The 22,205-nt window shown below is 42.3% G+C and overlaps 2 protein-coding genes across 2 annotated transcripts; one reads left to right on the top strand and one right to left on the bottom strand.

Moving 5' to 3' along the window:
• Positions 1–4,748: 4,748 nt before the first annotated feature.
• On the bottom strand, positions 4,749–6,184 carry LOC147437526 (uncharacterized). Its single transcript, XM_086485959.1, has one exon. The coding sequence runs from the start codon at positions 5,640–5,642 to the stop codon at positions 5,316–5,318; it is 327 nt and encodes a 108-aa protein (XP_086342085.1). The 5' UTR covers positions 5,643–6,184; the 3' UTR covers positions 4,749–5,315.
• A 4,300-nt stretch (positions 6,185–10,484) lies between these two features.
• Positions 10,485–17,093, top strand: ZDS (zeta-carotene desaturase). Its single transcript, XM_086487046.1, has 13 exons — positions 10,485–10,818; positions 11,176–11,300; positions 11,958–12,092; positions 12,180–12,252; positions 12,324–12,397; positions 12,474–12,578; positions 14,848–15,092; positions 15,164–15,251; positions 15,578–15,620; positions 15,711–15,996; positions 16,087–16,159; positions 16,252–16,416; positions 16,606–17,093. Exons 1-13 carry the CDS (start codon positions 10,617–10,619, stop codon positions 16,765–16,767), a joined length of 1,776 nt encoding a protein of 591 aa, XP_086343172.1. The 5' UTR covers positions 10,485–10,616; the 3' UTR covers positions 16,768–17,093.
• The last annotated feature ends 5,112 nt before the right edge of the window (positions 17,094–22,205 follow it).

Here is a 22,205-nt window from a genome sequence, read left to right as displayed (position 1 = left end):
TCTTAAGTTTGTACAGAAGAGGGATCTCCTGAAACTACCACTTATTGCTATTAGCTCTTGTATCAACCTGCTACACTTAATTTGCTATTCTTCATCTAACCCTTTTCTTGCTTGGGAGGAGGTTTGGTTACTTATCAAAAAGTATTGCCTTAATGGGTTTGATAGAAATCAGATATGAACACTATTATACATGCTCTCACCCAACATAACTGGCCTGGGTTACACTTTAAACAAGAGAATCTCATTTCTCTAATTAGGTAGTAGGCCCATACACAATGGGCCTACTACCAACCCATTGTGTATGGCGCCTGGGATAGGGCGGGTACACACACACACACTGTTATACTCTTATGGTTATATAAAACAAACCACCCCCACACACCTCCAGACCTACCTAAAACCCTAACCCCCCCCCCCCCCCCCCCACTTGGATCTAGCTCGGATCTTATTGGGTCACTTAAGTGATATAACTCAAAATAGGACATTATCCTATTAAAATCATGGGGCCTAGCCCTTTAATAATAATAAAATATAATGTAAAAACCCCCCTCGGTAGTCGAGCGTGAGTAATGGCTTCTTTCCTCATTACGCCGTGAAGGCGGTCTCTCCTCCCTGGCTTAGGATCTCCCCATTCATGGGTATCTGCGTGACGTTCTATGCTACCACACACTCATAAGGGAGTGCGGCCTGAATCACTCATCACTCCAACTCAGAGGACATGCAGATCATCCTCCTCCTACTATTTAAACAGGTGAGGGTGCATCTCTGCCCTTCACTTAGCCAGTGTTGTTTTGTTGTGTTTTTCTGAGAAGTTTTACTGTCTGCTTCACAAAAGGAGCTATGGAGCTCACCACTCAGGTGTCTCAGGTTTTTTCCTACCCTAGCTTACCTCGTTACTGGTTTTACTGGAATTTTGTACAGTATGCTTTCTTCTACAATTTGTTGACAATGTAAGGTAAAACATTATATGTTGTGATATGATGGCAGGTGTTTTCACCTTAGACATTTTCTACCTGCATTTATGATAGGACTTTACCTTAGACATTTTCTACCTGCATTTATGATAGGACTTACAATTGTCGGGGTCTGTCGGTTTTCATACTGTGTACAGCTGGTGTTTTTATTGCTTTGGAAGGATAGGTACTCAAGCATGGAAATTATGGGTAAGGATTGGTAGGGATAATTTGGCATACATTGGAAAAGGAAAAAATGGGGTTTTTTCTTGGCTTGCTTAAAACTGGAATTCACTTACTCTTTTTTGGGGCAAAAAAAGGGGTTTTCTTTCCTCTGGTGCTAACCAGTACTGTTTTAAAAAAAGGGGGGGGATATAGTTTAGGATTGGATTGATAAGCATGGGTAAAGGTTCACTGGTTATTTGGTGGTATTACAAGCTTATAAAACTCATCGTTTTGGTATTTTAAGGAGTACTGTATAACAGGGTTTTTTTCGGGTGCTAAACAGTACTATATGAGTTCTCTTGCTTTATTGAGGTAACTGCTTAGAGAAGGTATGGTTAGGGATTGGATTGATAAGCATGGATAACAGTTCACTGGTCATTTGGTAATGATACAAGCTGGTAAAACTCATCGTTTGGATCTTTATATAAGGAGTACATGATTGGCTTTATACGCACTATGTGCAGGGTTGATTGGGTAGGCTGCATACGTTTGCTGTATAAAATCTGGAATTAGGTTGTCTATTACCTCTGTCGCATTCGCTGGACAGTTATACAATTTTGTATATAAGTACTCCTTAACCTGTCGCACCCGATGCTTTGCAACATACCCAGTTTTATCTTACTTAAGAGCCTTGACCTAGTTAAGGTAAGTATACACTATGGGATTATTTTTTCTGCATATCATGTACCCCTTGGTTTAGCATGAGGAGGATATGGTACCGGATATCTTCTTGTGTAATAACTGATGCGAGCTCTATGGTTTTCGGAGACTTGGCCTGTTGGCTGCATATGGATTTTGAATTACTTGGTTACTTCAAGGGCTCCTTGCCACTTAAATGAGCTGAGAGATGTATCTGATAAAAGTCATACACGCCATAGGATGTTTTAAGTTCCATATAAATTGATTTAAAAAAAAAACATAAACTAGCGTATTATTTTTTGGACTATAATAGAAGTCTTTTTTGAGCTTCGGATAAAATTCATTAAAACTTGAAGGAATTATTGATAGGGGACTATGACACTTGGATTAGAAGGGGTGGTGGACTTCTAATCAGAATGATGTTTTTTTTAAGCTAATAACTTGGAAAAAAAAAACATTTTTATGTCACTCAACTTGTTAAAATGAAAAAAGTTTATAAGATGGACATGGATAACAACTGGTATGGTCCATTGATACCTGTAAAACACATCCAAAGCTAAGTGAATTGTTGTCTTGTTTGGATGGATGCAAGTAAGGACTCTATCTTATCTTGGAAGTTTTTTTACTTTGGCAAGCTATCTTACTCCGGATGGAACACTCACTGATGACTTGGGAAGTTCATTTACTTTTTGCTTACTGAAAGGGGATCTCTTTCCTACAAACATTGTACTTAAATGATTCTAATACTAAGTTGTTTTTGTACTTATCTAGTCCTTGTTCCATTGCCAGCTGTCTTTTGAATGTAAAAATTAAATTATGTCTTATTATCTAAGATTTAACAACTCTACACACACACACACACACTTTGTCACTTGCCTTTATGTTTTTCAACATAATAGGAATGCTATACTAAACCCTAAAAAGTTTTCTTTCTCGATATATTTATCCAATGTAACCCTACACTACTCCTAAGTTGGTGTCCACCGTGTGTTAGAACCCTTATAAGGGTTGCAAGGGCAACAAAAAAATTTGGTAAAAATGTTTTGGGCATTACTTACCTTGCTGTGAGGCACAACGATTAGCTTTGTTGTACTATGGCGGGTTGCATCAAGGGCGACTACTCAGTTCGGTTCCCCAGAGGGAGCGTGCTCTACTAAGTGCGATCTGCGTGCTACATGCTTTGAGTGGTGGTGGTCCTACTTCTTCTATTTAAAGAGGTGAGGGCGCATTTTGCCTCTCACTTAGCCTAGTGTGTTTTACTTGCAATAAGTAATAGGACTGTGCGTTTGTTTACTCTTTGCTACACCAAACATGGAACTTGCTACCCAACCAACAGAGGTTGGCCACTAAGCTTGTTATTAAGGTTTTCCTTTTTGTCTTTAACTGGCTAGTGTAACCATTGTTGTTTAATGCCTGGTAAGGTCCATTGATTGGGTTGGCAATACATCGAATGGTTTAAATTACACATGTATGGTCTCACTGGGTTTCTATTCAGATTGACCCTGTGTATTATATAGCTCTGTGATTTTTTGGCTTTTCTGCGTTTTACTGCTCATATAGTATTGGGGTATGTTGTTACCGTATGGCCTCGCATTATAGGGCCCTGTTGTTGAAAGCATGGTGTACTATTGATGCAGCCAAATCTGCGGGACGGGCATATTATCCTTCCTATTTATTGGTTTTTTTTATTGTTAGATATTGCATGTTGCACAATATTGCAATTTGATTAATGGGGTTTTGCCCTAAATGCGTACTGTTATTGGGTTTTTTAACAATAGTTGGGGTGTTTTATGTGGATACCCCTACTGCTTAAACACCATAATCATTCAAAGGAACCTCTATTGAGGGTGGGTATATACCGGGTGTCTTCTGGTTTTAGACCCAGTACTGGTTACAATGCGTGCACTGTTCTGGCTTATGGTAAATTGGGGGGCTTGGCCCGGCTACATACGGATATTGGATTGTTTTTTAGTTATTTGGTTTCGGGGTTTTGGCCCAATGCTTATAGATACTGGGCTTATTTTGTTATTGGTTGTCTTGTTAAGGTATTACAGTACTTTTGCATTCACAAGGACAGGTAAAGTTGGAAACTAAAACCATAATGGCACTTATTCCTTTAACTTCATGGCTTGACTTGAGGTCTGGCTTGATACCGCAAGGGCTCCTTGCCACTTGGTATGCTAAGAGATGTATAAGGTAAGTGATATACAAACTGAGGGAAGATTTGGATTCCATGTACCATGATGGGCATAAAATGTATCTGACCTAAACAAACAGAAACAAGCTTGATACTTTTTGAACTATAAATGGAATCTTCTAAAGCTTCTTTTATAGCTTCATATGGTGGAGTTTCATTAATTTAGAAAGATAACTTAAAAAAACTGATAAAGATGTTGATGGGGGATTATGACACTTGGATAAGAAGGGGTGATAGCCTTTTAACTAAAATAAATATTTTTTTGCTAGAAACTTTGAGGCTTTTTTTAATAAAATAAAAACATTTTTTACAAATAAATACTAAGCTTGTAAGTCGAAAAAAAAGTTTGTAAGATGGACATGGATAACAACTAGTATAGTCCATTGATACTTGTAAAACACATCCAAAGCTAACATATCTTTTGTTTTGTTTGGATGGATATAAGTAAGGACTCTATCTTATTTTGGAATTTTTTTTTGGCTTATAACGGTTGTCCACACTTGACTACACATACACCTAATGCAGGGGAAGTACTTTTGATATCTGTATATTGGAATGAGGCTTCATTCTTATAAACATTGTACAAAGATAATTCTAAAACTGAATTGTTTTTGTACTTATCTTTTCCCTTTCTCTGTAGCCAGTTGTCTTTTGAATGTTAAAGTTCAATTATGATTATTATTTATGTTAAAACAGCTACACACACACACACAAGAGAGAGGGGGGAGAGGGGATTAGTAGAGATAGATAGATAGATTGCATTATCGTCCAACAGAGGTCAAATATGACCTATGGGACCAGAAACAAAACCATACAACGGGTCTACTAAGTGGAACATATATACATCTCAGCTAAGGACCGAGGGTCCAACAAAAAAGACAACCTAAGAAGGGACAGATGAGAGGGAAGCCGGTTTGGGAGTTCAAAACTCTTGGATGATGGCTTTACCTTCTCGATAAACCGCCCATTTTCTTTTTGCTCGTACGTCACGCATGTTTTGAAGTTATGTCTTCTTTTGTTTGAGTTGAGTGGGTGTAAGATCTTCTACAAGCCAAAGCTTAGTGTCTCTGAGAAGCCTCGATTGTTGTAGGAGTTTGATTCGATGCTCTCTAGTCTTGAGAGTGAGGATGGCATGGTTGGTTCGATGCTCGTGTGTAATAGTGGTGATTGCCTCTTCATCCCATTGTACCATGGGAACTGCCGCTTGAATTTGAGGAAGGGCCTTCTTGAATTTGATGTTTCCGTCCCCTTTCCAATCAATTGGGAGACCGAACATTGAGAGCAATGTCCTCTTATCGTCGTTAGCGTAACGTGAATGTTACACAATCATTGATCTTGTGAGAAATAGCTTCTTGCACTTGAGCCTTGACCTCCTTTGTGAGAGTGATTTCCACCTCCGCTTTGGTTTTAGTGAGCATGGCTTCTATATTATCTGTTTTTTCATCTTTGCGTTTCTCCACTGTGACGAGACGGACCTCGATTGCTGCGAGCTTTTGTTTCAGGTCTTGATTCTCCTTGCAGAGTCTCTCAACCTCATGCTGAAGACGGGTGTGGTTGTCGAGCATCGGGGGTGTTGCCACAACCCCTGTGAAAGTAAGCTTGCCTCGAGAGGAGGCTTGAGTAGTCATGGCTCGCAAGAACAGCCTCTGACTGTCCTTTGTAGACTTGAGAAGCCGAACAAGCAGCCTTGATCGAGGGGCTTATGACCACCTTAACTTCCACAGGTGGTGCTTATGAACTACCCCTAACTTCCAATAACCCTAACTTCCACTGGTGGAGACTCGTCAAATGCTCAGTGGGTTCGAGACAGCGCAAGCAGTAGATCACGGGTAGACTTCTCAGTTGCGATTGTGGTCGCAGAGCAGGTCGCAGGCAGCAGGGTGCGGGTAGACTTCGCAGAACAGTTCCCAGTTGTTGGTGTGTTTGCAGAGCAGGTCGCAGGCAGCAGGGGGTTAGCTCGCGACGACAGGGCTGGCATGGGGGAGGACGGGGCTGAGGCTAACCGCCCAGCCAGGCGCCGCCCTGCACCTGGCGCGGCGTTGATGTCCTCTAGGGTTAGGGTTTCTTGGCAAGTAAGCTGGTTCGACGCGCGAGAGAGAGAGAGAGAGAGAGAGAGAGAGGAGGAGGAGGACAGGGTGAGCAGTACTCAAGATAGGAGAGATGAGAGACAACCAAACAATCCAAGGAAAGCATTTAAGATAAATCTTTTGGAATTTGCTCGTCAAATTCCAAAATACACTCATTAGAAAATGCTCGTCAAAACAATTCCCTTTGCTTAGTTGCATAAACATCTTTCTACTCTATTGTGGAGAAGAATATTTAGGCGAGTCAACATGGCAGTTGTGCAAGAAATTGAGACACGAGGACTGCCCAAAGCTCGGTCTGGAGCTTGGAGAGAGATGGTGCACAGTTTGGATGGGAAGGGGAACAAGCACGGAGTGGAGGGAAGGCAAACAGGCAAGAACGTAGGGTCTAAGCGGTAGCCAAACAGGTAAGAGAGAGAGAGAGAGAGAGAGCTCAGCTTGCCCGAGCAGCCCGAGAAGTTACCAAGATGATGACAAAAATGTTGCTAGATAGTACCTCCCCCCCGTGTGCGTGTGTGTGTGTTGTGGATGACAAACCTAAACTTCTCTCTCTCTCTCTCTCTCTCTCTCTCTCTCTCTCTCTATGTGTGTGTGTGTTCTTGGTAGGTGGCAATATAGCGACAACATGCCGATGACAAACCTAGACTTGTCTCTCAAAGCTATACTGATGCTGATCGAGGATGATGGCATCTCTCTCTCTCTCTCTCTCTCTCTCTCTCTCTCTCTCTCTCTCTCTCTCTCAGGTGGTGTGGGCAACTAGTCCCCAACCCGTTTGCAACATGTCGGTGAAAAACATGCACCTAGTCTTTCAAGGCGCTTAAACTGGCTCTCACAAAGCTATGGTGTGCTACCATCGCAACATGATATGCTAGCAACGATGAGGATGATGCTCTCTCTCTCTCTCTCTCTCTCTCTCTCTCTCTCTCTCTCACACACACACACACACACACACACACACACACACAACATGGTGCCCATGAATAGCTGAAAGCCAAGGCATTGAGCTAGACAAACAAGTGCTCTCATTGTGCCACACCATCAGGGAGGCCTTTCATTAATCTAGGTGCAATTATGCAAATTGCGATGCTACAACTCGCATGAAGTCAAAGACGTGGTCACAACAAGGAACAGAGTGCAATCGGGCCCAACTTATGCAACATCAAATGCTCGCCGAGTTCCTTGGGTGCATAAGCAGTGAACAATAGCCTTGTAAGTGGCGGTCATGACACTTTTTGCAACCGGTTGCCAAGATGTTCAGCTTTTTCCATGAGACGATGACCAACAGCGGCAAGTTGAGAGCGTAGGCCAAAGTAGCACTGCTAATAAACCTCGAGGAGGTCACCTAGTAAAAATGTAACCTATCACGTGAGTTCAACAGAAGGGTATTTAAAGTTCTTGAAACTTACAAAAATATATATACAGAAGGACATGATTTTTTCAAATTTGAAAAAAACTTACAGATTTTTAAAGAAAAGGGTACATTATATTCCTAATAAAATTCACAGATAAGGGGTTTTACAAACATGTCTTGAATGCACGTGATATGGTAGTTTTACACATAGTGAACCCCCCGAGTAATAAACATTGCTATGAGAGTTTTAAAGTTGAGTGTGAGATAGGTCTTTGCATGGGAATGCTACAAAAACGGGGGTTGACCCCACCCATGCAAAACCTGTGTGTGTGTTTGCTCCCCCCCCCCCCCCCCCCCCTCTTCCCTTACATTATGTTTGCTTTGATGTTCCCAATTAAGAAATTGTAGGACCAAGGACCAATTATCAGCCAATAGACTCAATAGCTGAGTATTGGATGATGGCAACGCGAGAACACAAATTGTGTGAATGAGTAGCGGCTAGATGCTACCATCTTCTGAGGGAAAAGGTGATGCAATGAGGTACATAGCTCCAAACATGAATCATAAAGTAGAAACGAAAATTTGGAGTATTGACTATTAATGCGACAAGTAGAAGCTAATGGGGTACATAAACATCGCTCAATGTTTCTACGTTTTTTTCCATAGCTCTGTCCGCTAGGTGCATTGGAATCAATAACATCAAGTTTTATGAGAAGGTCTCCACTTCAACTCTCGTTTCCATCAAGGCACACCTGAAAACTTTAATTATAGAGGGAGATCAAATGAGTTTAATTTGGCACTCACCTATCTATAGCATATATTATGGAGAATGAAATTTAGGCATGCCACTTGGCTCTACAAGAGAATTCCAAGATCTCCTTCTCTCTCTAGCTTTTGAACCAAACGAAGCTGAAGCGGCTTTGATATGTGCTAGACGAGGCAGAGAGAGAGAGAGAGAGAGAGAGAGAGAGAGAGAGAGAGAGAGAGAGAGAGAGAGAGAGAGAGAGTGTGTGTGTGTGTGTGAGAGAGAGAGAGAGAGAGGCAAGCCTTGATTCAAGCAGGCCCACGTGGAGTGGTCGAGGATGGTGAGCCAAGAAGTTGATGTGGGACGTGAGCCAGGAGGCCAAACGTGCACGGCTATGGAAGGCAAAGGGACAGTTGCACAGGTGGTCGAGGGAGATGAAGAGTTAAGAAAGAGAACGTCGACGAGTAGTACTATGGTGGAGAGAGAGAGAGAGAGAGAGAGAGAGAGAGAGAGAGAGAGAGAGAGAGAGAGAGCGCTACTCCTTGACATGGCCACCTGAGGAAGGGCCATCCTGCAACATCAATGAGAAGAAGGGTGCTTTTAAAAAATGAACATGTATATAATACATCATAGTGTAGATGTATATGTTTAAATATCTTAGGATGTGTGTATGCACACGCCTCTCCCTCTATTTCTTTAATCATAAACTGGCAATGGAAGGCAGCGAGGTGCGATGGATCTTATTAGTTGAGCTCATTGCAAACAAGGTATTGTATCAAAAATGCCAAAAGCAAGCATTGCTTTGTCATCAAAGGCTATCTTGATCAATAATCAAATCAATGGTTGAAAGATAGAGCTAGACAACATCATTGATAACCTCTCTCTCTCTCTCTCTCAATTAAAAAGCAATTGGATTTTGGCTTACATGTGAAACTTTCATTGTGGCTTTTGGCAACAAATAGAGAGAACTTATTCCAAGTTTTCTATTTTTGTGACATAAAGAGAGAAAGAGATAGAAGTCTCTTCAATGTGAAAGAAAGAGATGCCAACTAGCAAGATTTTGTAGAGTAGATAATGTTGTGAACTAAAATTTAAATTCAACTCCCTAAAACTTTGTAGAGTAGATAATGTTGTGAAAGAAAATTTACACTCAAGTCCCTATGGTTTATCAATCAAAGTGAGACAAATGTGTGGTTGTGAGAGGGATTAAGAAGGAGAAATTTAACGTCATAAAAAGCAATCCCTATAGAACTTCAAGGTCTATCTGATGTGTGTGTGTGTGTGTGTGTGTGTGTGTGTGTGTGTGTGTGTGTGTGTGTGAGAGAGAGAGAGAGAGAGAGAGAGAGAGAGAGAGATATTATGAGTATCTCAAGGCTACTCTTATTAAACTTTCTTTCTTTTTGTTTGTATCAAGCATTGTCTTCTCCCAACCCACATGACCAACATAGGAAATGTCTAAAAGTATTACAAATGAAGGATGAATACATACACACTTAGGTGCGTACACTGATAGATACATACTTACATGCATACATAGATAGATAGAGACATTCAAAAGCGAAAATAGGGACATGAGAGAGATATAGTGTGAGTGTTTCTAAGTGTGCTCATGAAAAAGCTTGAGAAGATGTATAAGATTGGCCCGTTGGTAAGAGCGAGAGAAACCTGTCTCATAGGCGGGTCATGCGAGCTCATCCAATATAAGAAGCACCAAAATATTTTCTAAAATTTTAAAATCCAAAATATCTTCAGAGAAATTTCATGTACATAGCGGTGAGAAATGTTTCAATCTATTAAAGGACTAAGAGTACGAATTTGACTAGAACATTGGAAACTTAAATTTGATTTTAAAAAGTGTTTGTGTTTGAAAACTTGCTCAATATTTGACTTTTACTTTGAAAGCAAAAGCAACTTCTTGCACATGTTAAGAGGGATTATTATGGGTTGTCTTAGACAAGTGGCTTGGTAAAAAAGCTTCTAAGGGCTTGAGCCTCAGCTAGTGCTAAGTGGTGCTCCATACATGTAGCACATGGCTTATGAGCTTGAAACATCACCCTAATGAGCAAAGATCCCACTTTGCGCATTTTAGCTACCAACTGTTGAAAAGTGTAGTTTGTCATGGCCTATGAGTGGGTGCACATTCTTATGAGTTGGTATATTAGGTGAGTGTGCGAGTTCTAACACTCCAAGCCGCTTGAGGGGCACCTATGAGAGTTCGAACCCAAACACTCCCAAAGTGGCAGGGGGTGTGTTCGAACCCTGCTAGGGGCAATTAGTCAGTGTGAAGACAAAGCATCTTACATTGTGCATAGTGCCAAACAATGAACTCGCGCACTCTTGTTCATAAAAATTCCTGTTTATTTTCGTGTCCATTGTCTGCTAGCCTCGAGAGCCCATCCATTTTGAGCACAACCGGTCCACAATGTCTGCTACGTCCCTTCTGCAGTCGACTCCTTGCCAGAAGCACAGCAGCAGCCTGCTATCGGGTACTTTCTGGGGCGAAAGCTCACAATTGAAGCTTTCGCCTCCAGCTTCCGCTTTCAACTCCAATAATGGGTCCAAGAAGCAGCCATTGCAGTGGCAAAGCTCATTGAAAACCAAAGTTTCTGACATGAGCAAGAAAGGTATGTGCTGCGCTCACTAAGTTATCGTGTTTTTGTATAACATCCACATTTCTTGTGCCACAGCTTTGGCATAGATTCTGTGCAGGTTTCTGCATAGTTGCAATTTATAATGGATTGAGCAGTTATCACTTAGCCTGTAGGCTTGGGAATTTACCTTCTCTCGTGATGTTTCACTTTGATGTGTTTCATATTGTGGTGGGAAATGCGTATGCTTGTGCAATATACATGTGTACATGCACGCTATGCATTGAGGGTGCTCGTGGCAGACTTCTGCTAGTCTGTTACTGATCTTAAAACCTCACCCTCCCCTTTGACCACTGATCATCTCATGCAATCTTAACTCATGCTTGGTTGCAGCTCCAAAAGGTCTTTTCCCTCCAGAGCCAGAGAAATACGCAGGCCCCAAGTTGAAAGTAGCTATAATAGGAGCTGGTCTTGCGGGCATGTCTACTGCTGTGGAACTCTTGGATCAAGGCCATGAGGTGCATAATTGCCTCAGAAATCCTTCATTTTCTGTGGAATCTCTTTGCTCTAGAAAGCAAGGTGGAATGAAATTTCAGTTCTTTTTTTGTGCTGCACAGTCTGACTACATTAGAACCGATTGTTTTAGGATGATGCAATTCCACTCATGTTTTCTTAATGGATGACACAACTAACTTTTACCACGAGTTCCACTAAGACAAGTGATGACTTTCTTCTTGTGACCAAAAGGATGAACACAGTTTGGAAAATGGGGTCTTTCCACACGTGACTAGGAAGGTGCCTTTGAATCTTAATCAATCGTTTTTCAGTTCCTTATATACATTGAATGTTAGGCAGCCACAGTTTAACTGAAATTGTAGACGATGGCTAGTTTGAACTTGTTTTGGTGACAGCTAAATGCTAGAACTTTGAAGTGTTACCTTGTATTAGAGGAATGCTTCTTTTTACTTGTTTTCGCTAACATGGGAGCATCGAAATTTGTTGGCAAGGCTCAAGTCAAATATGATTAAGCGATGCTTTTTCTGTTATGTGAGTCACTTCCTCAACAGCATGTTTAATGTCAGCGTCTTTGTTCTATACTTTGGGGAGAATGGTAAAGAGAGACCAAAGTGCCATCAGGCAATTTTCATGCTTTATCTTTTGCTTTGATGGTGCAGGTTGATATCTATGATTCAAGGTCTTTCATTGGGGGTAAGGTTGGCTCTTTTCTTGACAAAGAAGGCAATCATATCGAGATGGGTCTTCATGTTTTTTTTGGTTGCTATAACAATTTGTTCCGGCTCATGGCAAAGGTTGGCTGAGTTGAAGTTTTTATGGTCTGCATCAAAATTTTGAAGTTTTTCTGTGAGCATTCAATTTGACTCTTTGTCCTTTGGCAGGTTGGGGCTGACAATAATCTCCTAGTCAAAGAGCATATACACACTTTTGTGAATAAGGGAGGAAATATTGGCGGTATGGAGTTGCCTTGTCATGTGCAAAATTAACTTGTTTGGAGAGTTCATGCAAACTTTTTTTTTCTGCAGAACTGGACTTCCGTTTTTTTACCGGAGCACCTCTTCATGGAATCAAAGCATTCTTGACTACAAATCAGCTTTCGGTAAGTATCTTTTAAATTTTTCTTTAAAGCAGATGATATAAATCCAATGGCTTACCTTGTTGTGGTTGACTTTTAGACAGTGGATAAGGCTTTCAATGCTGTTGCGTTGGCCACAAGTCCTGTTGTACGTGCATTAGTTGATCCGGATGGTGCCATGGGTGATGTTCGCGACTTGGATAAGGTATTGATCTAAAACACTTCATGGCAAACCTGCTTGACAGGCAGAAATTCATACATACATGGCCAGCTATGAGAGACCCTGCGCCTGTAGGCTGATGAATTTGTGTATGGTAGTACGCTGCCCATTTATTCCCTCTTCAGTCTTAGCTAGTTATGTTTGCTTGTTCTTTAATGATTGCCATTCATTGGGGCCACATCCATCTTGAGCAATTGGAGGCCAACAGTTTCTTTTGGAGGCTCCCTTGTCAATTGCTGGTTATCTTCATGGTACCAGTTGGTCATAGCCATAGTGGAATGCACAGAAAAGGAGCTTGGAACGGAGGGATGCTGGTCCTATACTAGGAACGGAACGTGTTCCCCACGTTCCTGTTTGGGGAGTGTACCGTTTATGAGTGACATGGTTCCAAAGCGCCACCATCTCTAGAGTCTATAGTGGCAAGTGTCCATCCTCTCTCTCTCTCTCTCTCAATGTTGATTAAGGATTTTCATTTGCATATGAAGAGAAGGACGAGTTTTGGACACGAGCATAGGAGCACCCCACCAAGTGGCTGACAGTTCCTCTTTGAGAAAGAACCTCAATACAATCACCAATCTTGCGTTGTAGATCTTTTGAAGTAACCATAGAAGGTGCCGTAACACTTGAGAGAGAGCCAATGAAGATACTCAAGGTTTAATCAGCCGAAACCTTGACCCTACCCGACCTCACCCCTTGAACCTGTGATGCGGTAAGTGTGTGTACAGAGGTGATTGGAAGTGCGCGCGAGCGTGTTTGTGTGTGCTTGTGAGTGTAAGAGCGAAAGAGCATCAGACAGTGTATGAGTGTGTGGCTACACTCAGAGAGGATTGTGGTTACGGGCAGGCTGAACGAGTGCCTTAGATGTCATGAGATGGGGTATGTGGTGAGGGATTGCCTTAGAGGGCGACAACAGAGCTAGATTGGTCACAGGAGAGGACAACCCTCACAGCCAGAGCAAACCCAACATAGTTCTGCATAGCAACAGGCCCCTGCTCAGAGCTAGCAACAACTGAGTGCTCAATAGCAGCACAGAAGATACAGAGACAGAGACAGAGATAGGCAGTGAGACAGGTATAGGCACAACCTATCCTTGTTTTTAGACGAGACAGAGGTTGGCAGAGGTAGAGCAACTCCCAGACAGGCCTCCGTAGGAGAGGTTACCGGATCAGGATCGAGAGGAGTAACAGCAATCGATGGCAATCTGGAAGCAGTGTAAGTTGCTCTAGGATAGACCAGTCCAACAGACCTTGGATCTCTTGGAGATTCAGTCGTAGGTGCCTCTCATAGTAGGCACTGTTCAGGGGGAGCAAGAGAGTGAGTCTTCGAAGTTTGCAAAAGATTTTGACTATTCAGCACGCTTTGTATTTCCAATAGATGTCCTGGTTTTTGAGATCTTGCCTGCTCAGTTCTTTGCAGTTGGTCCATGGAGATCTCCATATGTTACTATGAGGAGTGGGCCACAATGTGTCTACATGTTTTTTTTTTGCAGTTGTCAGGAGCACGTCACATTTTCCTCAGTCCAGAGAGAGCTCCCAAGAGTGTAGGTTTTACATGATGACTCCTTTTGGACGAGGGAGGCTGTCTGTGATACCTTATAGGAGCAGACAATGGTTTAGGTCGATTACTTTATGGATATTAAACAGTTTGCAGATTTGTTCAAGAGTCGGTTTAGAGAGGCCTTAGGGAAGTTGGCTTGGTCAGAGAGATGTGCATCTTGGTACCTTCCCTTGGCTTTTGAGGTGGACAGCGAATGGGTCCCTCCTGCCTCTCTTACAGTTTGGTTGTGCTGTAGATCCACATCCTTTTTTGGGGTTCATCATCAAGAAATGTTGTAGTGGATGCGGATGATTTTGGAGGCACGGCCTAGGGGTTTCACAGTCCCTTGGCTTTTGTGAGCTGCTACAGGAGGTTTATACAGTGGATGCTTAAAATCAGTCAGATACCCAGCATTGAATTTTGTGGTTTTCGCTACATCGCATGACGTGGATAGAGCAGATTTGTGTAGTTTTCGCTACATTGCATGAGGTGGATAGAGCTTTGGGCAGATTTGTGTGGACTTAATCACAATCCAGATTGCTATACTTCACCACCTCTAGATGTTTCCTATGGTTTGATTTGGGATATCCCCCCATGATGTTCTTGTATACCTTTTTTCTTGTATATGGCCCTTTGGTCGATTTTATGTAATGCAGAAGGGTCAAAGCCCCACTTAGAGAGAGAGAGAGAGAGAGAGAGGTGTTTTTTGTTGAAACAGGTTAGCTTCTCAAAGTGGTTTATGTCTCATGGAGGGACAAGAATGAGCATTAAGCGGTTGTGGGATCCAGTTGCCTATGCCCTCGGTTTCATTGACTGTGATAATATAAGTGCTAGATGTATGCTCACCATATTTACTCTATTTGCAATCAAGACGGACGCTTCTTTGCTTCGTATGCTGAATGGATCGCCAGATCTTAGATTGAATGGTCCTATTAGCAAGTATATCACTGATAGAGGAGGCAGGTGAGCTTCAATTCCAACTTCAGTTGAGGTGCTTTTGCAGGTTCCACTTTTGATATATGATGGCCTTGCAGGTTCCATTTGAAAACAGGCTGTCGGGAAATTCTTTTTAAGTACACGTCGGATGGTGAACCTTATGTTTCGGGTCTTATGATGTCCAAGGTGAGATTACTCTGTCAGGCAGGTGTTTGTTGTCTTAGGAAGCTGGGACATAGATATAATGCGATGAGACTGGTAATACTATATGAACCTGGGCTCATCACCCATTCATTCTCTTTCACTCTAGATATTTAGTGTTTTCCTGTTTTTAGCAAAAGAAACTTGCACTTCTTTTGTGACCGTGGGGCTGTGTTTTAACCGGCCCACGTGCTTGATAACTAGAAAAAATCTGTCTTTTTCCCCAGCTTGTGAAGCCCTTTGTCTTTACAAAGAATTACTTTTCAAGGCGGGCATGTAGATTGGTGTAATCAAACTTCCTCTTTATGCAGGCAACTGAAAAGGAGGTTGTGAAGGCTGATGTGTATGTGGCAGGTATGAACTTCTGTACTAGTTTCACCTATGCAACCTTCAGTTTGAGAGGAGTAAGAGTGCATATATAAAATTTACTGTGGCTTTCAACAGCTTGTGATGTTCCTGGAATAAAGCGACTACTGCCAGAGCAATGGAGACAGTGGGCAATATTTGACAATATTTTTAAGTTGGTTGGAGTTCCAGTAATTACTGTACAGCTTAGATACAATGGGTGGGTTACGGAGATGCAGGACATTGAGAAGTCGAGGCAACTGAGTAAGGCAACAGGAATGGACAACCTGTTGTACACAGCCGATGCCGACTTTTCATGCTTTGCAGACCTTGCTCTTACTTCCCCTGAGGACTACTACAAACCAGGGGAAGGCTCACTCTTGCAGTATGTTAATCCCCCATTCTCCCACTATTCTGTACCACGCAATCATTGTGTTTTGCAGCAAGATCTCACTTTGAAGATGATATATTGTAGGGTGGTTTTAACTCCGGGTGATCCTTATATGCCTCTACCAAATGAGGAGATAGTCAGTAAAGTGAAAAAGCAGGTGCTTGTCCAAGGGAGTCTTACCGTCTAGCTATACATGATCTTATTCGGTCCTCTTTTGGTTGGTTACTGTATAACTTTTGTTTGATGCAGGTGGTTGCCCTCTTTCCTTCTGCTGAGGGGCTGGAAGTAACGTGGTCCTCTGTAGTGAAGCTAGGGCAATCGTTGTATCGTGAGGCACCTGGTTTGGATCCTTTCCGTCCTAATCAAAAGACCCCCATTTCTAACTTCTTTTTGGCAGGATCTTATACCAAGCAGGTACCACACACTTAATTTTCTGCAACCTGCCATTAACCCCATACTACACCCCCCCCCCCCCCCCCCCCCAAAAAAAAAACAAAAACGAAAAAAATGAGTAAAAACCCAAAATGAAGAACTTGTCTTGTATAATGGTTCCCCCTTGCCAGTTTTGAACTAAGGAATTCACTATCTGTTTTTCACTGGCAGGATTACATTGACAGCATGGAGGGGGCTACCCTTTCTGGGCGTCAAGCCGCAGCTTATATTTGTGAAGCTGGAAAGCCTCTTGGGGAGCTCCGAAGCAAATTGCAAGCGCTTGAAGCTCGGGACCAAGTAGAGTCTGAACAAGAGAATCTGGCCGTCGTCTGAGCAGATCACGAAGCTCTTATTGTGTAGTCTATGAGAAAAAGCTGCTAACACAAGACGGCCGTCTTGTCTGTATACCAACTTCTTATTCCTGTAAACTTCCATAAGCAACTCCAATTCCTGTATGTGTATGAGTTAAGTTCTGCACATCCTTGGTTGAAGGCAGAAAGTCCAAAGATTGATAGCTTGCCTCTATTGAGGCTGTAATTTCCAGTGGAAAGGGAATTTTTACAAGATCCCTGCACTGAATGGTCTTTCTGAACATGACTTCCAAATTATTTTTTGTACACTAATAGCTCTCACAATCGGAGAATTTGTTCTATGTATCATACCATGGGATCTTGCTTATCTTGTTCAAATTCTCTCAAGTTTTTTATAGGCATACTCAGGCCTCTGTCAGACGCACTGGGACAGACGAGTCTCACTCTGGCTTCGACCAATCAGAAGCTGTGCTGATTGGTGCACTCAAACAAACTTAAAGCTCCTCCGTATGCGACTGAGATGGACATCCCTTTTGGGTGCCTGTCCAAGGAAGTCACGTCACACATGGCCACCAGGCATGTGTGGCAAGGGCCGCGAACACATCTCACTCGCAGTGGTGTAAGAATCTTTGCCCGTACTAGTGCAAGATCTTCATTGAACTTATCTATATGCTACATGGCCTACTTATGGATGTGGTAGGAGGGAGAGATACATAGGGAGGGACCCACTTAGATTGATGCATTATACCTCCCAGGTAGATTGATGGGCAAGGATTCCACAGCCATTTGGTTAAAGCCACAGATCATGACCTTGGCAATGTGATGCCTGCTGAAACAAAAGAGGATTGCCTTGAGATTCACCTGAGGAGCAGTAAGTATGTAGTCATGAAAGAGTGTACCCATAGGTGTCCCTTCTTTCAAAGGGCTAATAGCCAGAGTCCAATAGCCCTAGAAGCCGTGTTTACTGACACTTGGTTCAGGTCTTACCAGCTACTCTCTGCTGACACTTCATATTGCTTGCTTTGTTTATAGGCTAAGATAGTGAGATTGATGGGGTAAACTTCTTATGACTTCTTGGAAGGCAAAAAATGCAAGGAATGTTTGCAGGATATGTTTGTCTATGCCATATTTTAGGTATGTGCGAATGTGGGCATAGCTTGGAAGAGAAACTCGAGAAATAACACGATAATGTCACTGTATGCAATGTACATAGGTACGACCATAAATGTCACAAGCTAGCTAAAATTCTTAGGTGCCAACCCTTAAGATTGTGTTCAATGTAGATTGTATTCAATCTGCACAGAATAGTAAGCCCATGCTTGTAAAAAGTTTCAAACTTTCAGGGAGGCAAACTTGTGAAGAGCTCGGTAATGTGGTCTTTGTGGCACCTATGCCAAGCCGATCCCTCCTCTAGTGAGTCTCTCCTTGACATGATAGTGAGCCACCTCATTGTAATCAGCACGAGCAAGAAACTTTGGTCTCTCTTGATTTCCAACACGATTTTATTGTGACTAGTAAAGATAATTGTGTAGCAAAGATGATGGTGGAAGATTGGTGTCCAATGCCATGATCAAACACAAGGCATCTGAGCCACATAATTGGCGCAAGCTCCCTTGTGCTCATGTCAACCGTGATATATATGAATTCCAAAACATAAGCAAGAACCATGTGTGAATATATGAGCGACATTGCAACTAGCCAAATCAAAGCTTGAAAAATCATATGCAGTTTGGGAATGATACTCCATTGAGATAAAACAACAAAAGGTGCCTGCCACCATTGAGGTAGTGAAAGATGCGTTTAATTGCTTGCCAATGGTTAGACTGTGGACAATGATGAAGCTTGCTCATATGCAGCCTCATTTGTTAACATGAAGCAACTAATAACTTGGTGATAGAGAGCATCATATAACTAGTCTTTCAACTCAAGAAAAAGCTTTAAACATGTGACCATTGGAGTAGCAATATTCTTGCAATCCTCAAGGGGGCAAAGTCTCTGCAAAGATAACATACTTTGGTCCTTGAGGATTGCAAGAGCATTGCTACCTGATCTATCCTCACGGGGCAGCCCTTAAAATCATCCATTTGCACCTGCTCTGGGAGCAACTCGTCATCCACATACAAAACAATCATTACAAGCCATCATCATATGTTTAATATGCAAGGCACATTGAATTGGGATTGCTATTACATCCACGATCTGTATGTCGTCACAAGGTACTTGCTTAAAACCATACAATGCTTTCATCTTCCTTTTTGTACAAAAACAAAGGCTATCTTTTACACTTTCTCACACAAATCCCCACTTAGAACTATGATTTTTATTTCTAATTGATGTACATTTGAGCCATTACAAGGCACAAATGCTACAAATAGGTGCCATAAAAGAGAGAGAGAGAGAGAGAGAGAGAGAGAGAGAGAGAGAGAGAGAGCAAAATTCCTATCAATATCAATGCCTTCCCCTTGAGCATAGCATTTTATCCCACAACTAGTAAGTCAGCTCAAGAACCATTTGCACCACGTCTTGTGGGAGGCAAATCACACAATACTTTATATCATATTTTGACAAAAGCGTCGTAAGTTGCATAGCGACAATTTAGCCTTTATGATATGTCTCACTGAATAAAACTAGCTGCTCTTCTTTACATAAGCTCAAAATATGCTTTGTACAATGTGTGAAGGAGTACGATAAGAAAATCTCCATCCAATTTTTGAAAAGACAATGTATGCAGAAATAGTTTAAGCTTTGTTTAGGCTCCTCAAATGCTATTTACTCCTCAGAAAATGTGTCACAGACTTATGTAGGGCACAATAAGCTGTATAGACGAAATTCTTCCGTAATTTTGCTAGAGCTAAATGTAACTTTTTGTCACTAAAGAGATGCAACAAGAACCATACATGTGTTGGGTAACTCTAACTATGGGTACCACTTCAATCATCCTCTCTCATGACATGAACCTATAGGAAAACCCCCTATAATCTACTAGATGCCCATGTATGGCATAAACCCATGTAACTATTTATATGATTCCATGTGCCGCTTTACACCTAGGATGGATGACCTACATGATGCTGTAATCAATGCGTACCTATTCCATGACATAAACACCCAATAAGCTCATAAATTCAACCTTGTATTTGCTCATTCTAAGCTTAGAGAATTTCAAGTCTACATTGTGCTACTCACTTTACTTCAACACACACACACACACACACCATGAATGCTTCACTAATCTATCCACCCTAATCTCTTCATGTGGTATCAAAGCTTGCATGGTGATTAATATTTCTTACTCACTTCTCTGCAATCTTTGTGTTGGGGTATAAAGCCCAATGTGGTCGCCCAGGTAAGTGGGCGGGCCGCCAGGTATGTACACATATTCTTTTGTAAAAACCTAATAAGAACTCACTATGCTCTACACATTACAGTAGAGCGAGTTCACCATATCGTCGTGCTCTTCTTCTCGCACTCTCTCTCGTGTCGCACTTCCGCTCGTACTCCTTCAACTGGTATCAGAGCTCAGATCGAGGCTCGGGGCAGCACTGCAGGAGGCTAGAGTCACCAACTTAGATTGGAGTGAAATTCGACAGGCGAAGACACGGCCCCAAATCTGGTGGGTAAGCCCAAAGGGCTTGGTGTTGTCAGAATTTCATTCTGAGGTCATCTTGGCCACCGTTCGGCTTCGACAAAGGTTTGCGCTGGCCATTTTCGACTACGTGGTCTCAGCGGGTGCAGATCCGACTCTGCAAATTTGGGGTTTTTCGGCCTACGACTGCAGGTGCTGAGGATATCGACACTCCCAGAGTGTTGATTTGTGGCTGTCTACACATCGAAGGACGGCTCACAGTTCTTGGAGGCGTGCCACATACGACACGGGCGCATCTACACACAAACTGTAGGCGACATCCACTAGTTCATCAGGTAGCTTGTGTTTGCTGCTTGATATTCCAGATTTCATCCTGACATTGCAAGTACTTCCACATGGGATGTATTGTCAGAGATGATGTATGTCTGTTGAGGGTTTGCTGGCTGTGAGTCACGCAGCAAACAACCGCCGCAGCGGTTACAGCATACAGTGGAAAATTTGTGGATGTATGACTTTGTGGGAAGTCTATGTACTGTCAGATTTATTGCAGCCTTTGTTGAGGGTCGAGTGAGGTTTTATTGAGCTGGGGGATTCTCGAATATTGAGATCCTTTCGGTGATACAGGTCTTGGAGCAATCCCTCGAGCACCCTTAGATAGGCAGCTAGGATGTATTGACTGTGAGTTAGACAGTTGGGATTGCATCTTTGCTTTACTGCCGTTGAGGCATTGTCGCAGTCTATGCTTACAAGACAGTGACAGTGACAGGACAGAGACAGTACAGGTGTAGGGCAGGTTTACCCACAGCTTACAGTCTCAGAGAGACAGTGTTTTTGGTCTGTTTTTGAGTACACCAGAGCCATTTTACAAAGGAGACTCTGCCGAAATTTATGCAGAATCTGAAGCTTTCTTGGTTCATTTGACAGGTTGATATTGGTTCAGAGGTCAGTTTACAGGGGAAACTCTGCCGAATTTTTCCCAGGAAAGTAAACTACTGTGAAGCGTAGCTATGGCTGGATCACAGGACACTGCTCTTTACAATATCAAGAAGCTGGATGGAACCAATTTCCCATTGTGGAAGAAGCAGATTTGGCACGTGTTGGTACAAAAGAAGCAAATAAAACCTATAAAGCTCAAGGGGATAAAACCAGAAGATATGGACGAAGATGAATGGAGTGAAATGGATGAATTGGCACTTTCTACCATTATGTTGACTTTGGCAGAAAGCGTTTACTACAATGTAGCAGACGAGATGTCGGCTTTTCAAGCATGGTTAAAGCTGAGTGATCTTTATAAGAAGCAGAGTGCAGCTTCACAGGTATACTGGCTTAAGAAGCTTGTTGACTTGAAGATGAAAGAAGGGACACCTATGTCCAATCATCTGAATGAATTCAACACAATCTACAGTCAGTTGTCAGCTCAAGGTGTCAAGTTTGATGAACCTGTTAGAGCTATGTTCCTGTTGATCACATTGCCGGAAAGTTGGGACACTTTTCGCACAGCTTTAAGTAATTCTGCACCTCCAGATGGTTTGAACATAGCAGGTGTAGAAGGAAGTCTGCTTACTGAAGAAACCAATAGAAAGACAATGGACAAAGGCAAAGGAACAGCCTTAGTTGTCAGGGGAAGGACCAAAGAAAAGTACAAAGGTGGAAAGAGGAATCAGTCTCGTAGCAAGTCCCGCAGTGCTAAAGGCAAGAGTGACATAGAATGCTACCATTGTGGCAAGAAGGGTCACATGAAAAGAGACTGCAGAGAATGGAAAGCAGAAAAAGGCACAAAGAAAGCTGAAGACCATGGTGAGAAGAACAAGTCCTTAGTGAAGATTCAAGAAATAAATGTGACAAACATTGTTGCAGAGGATGACAGTCTAGTG

Source organism: Adiantum capillus-veneris, chromosome 17 (assembly GCF_014529385.1).
Source record: "Adiantum capillus-veneris isolate H3 chromosome 17, ASM1452938v2, whole genome shotgun sequence".
NCBI lineage: Eukaryota > Viridiplantae > Streptophyta > Polypodiopsida > Polypodiales > Pteridaceae > Adiantum > Adiantum capillus-veneris.
The sequence above is the reverse complement of the archived record's forward strand: the minus strand, read 5'-3'. Positions and strand labels throughout refer to the sequence as shown.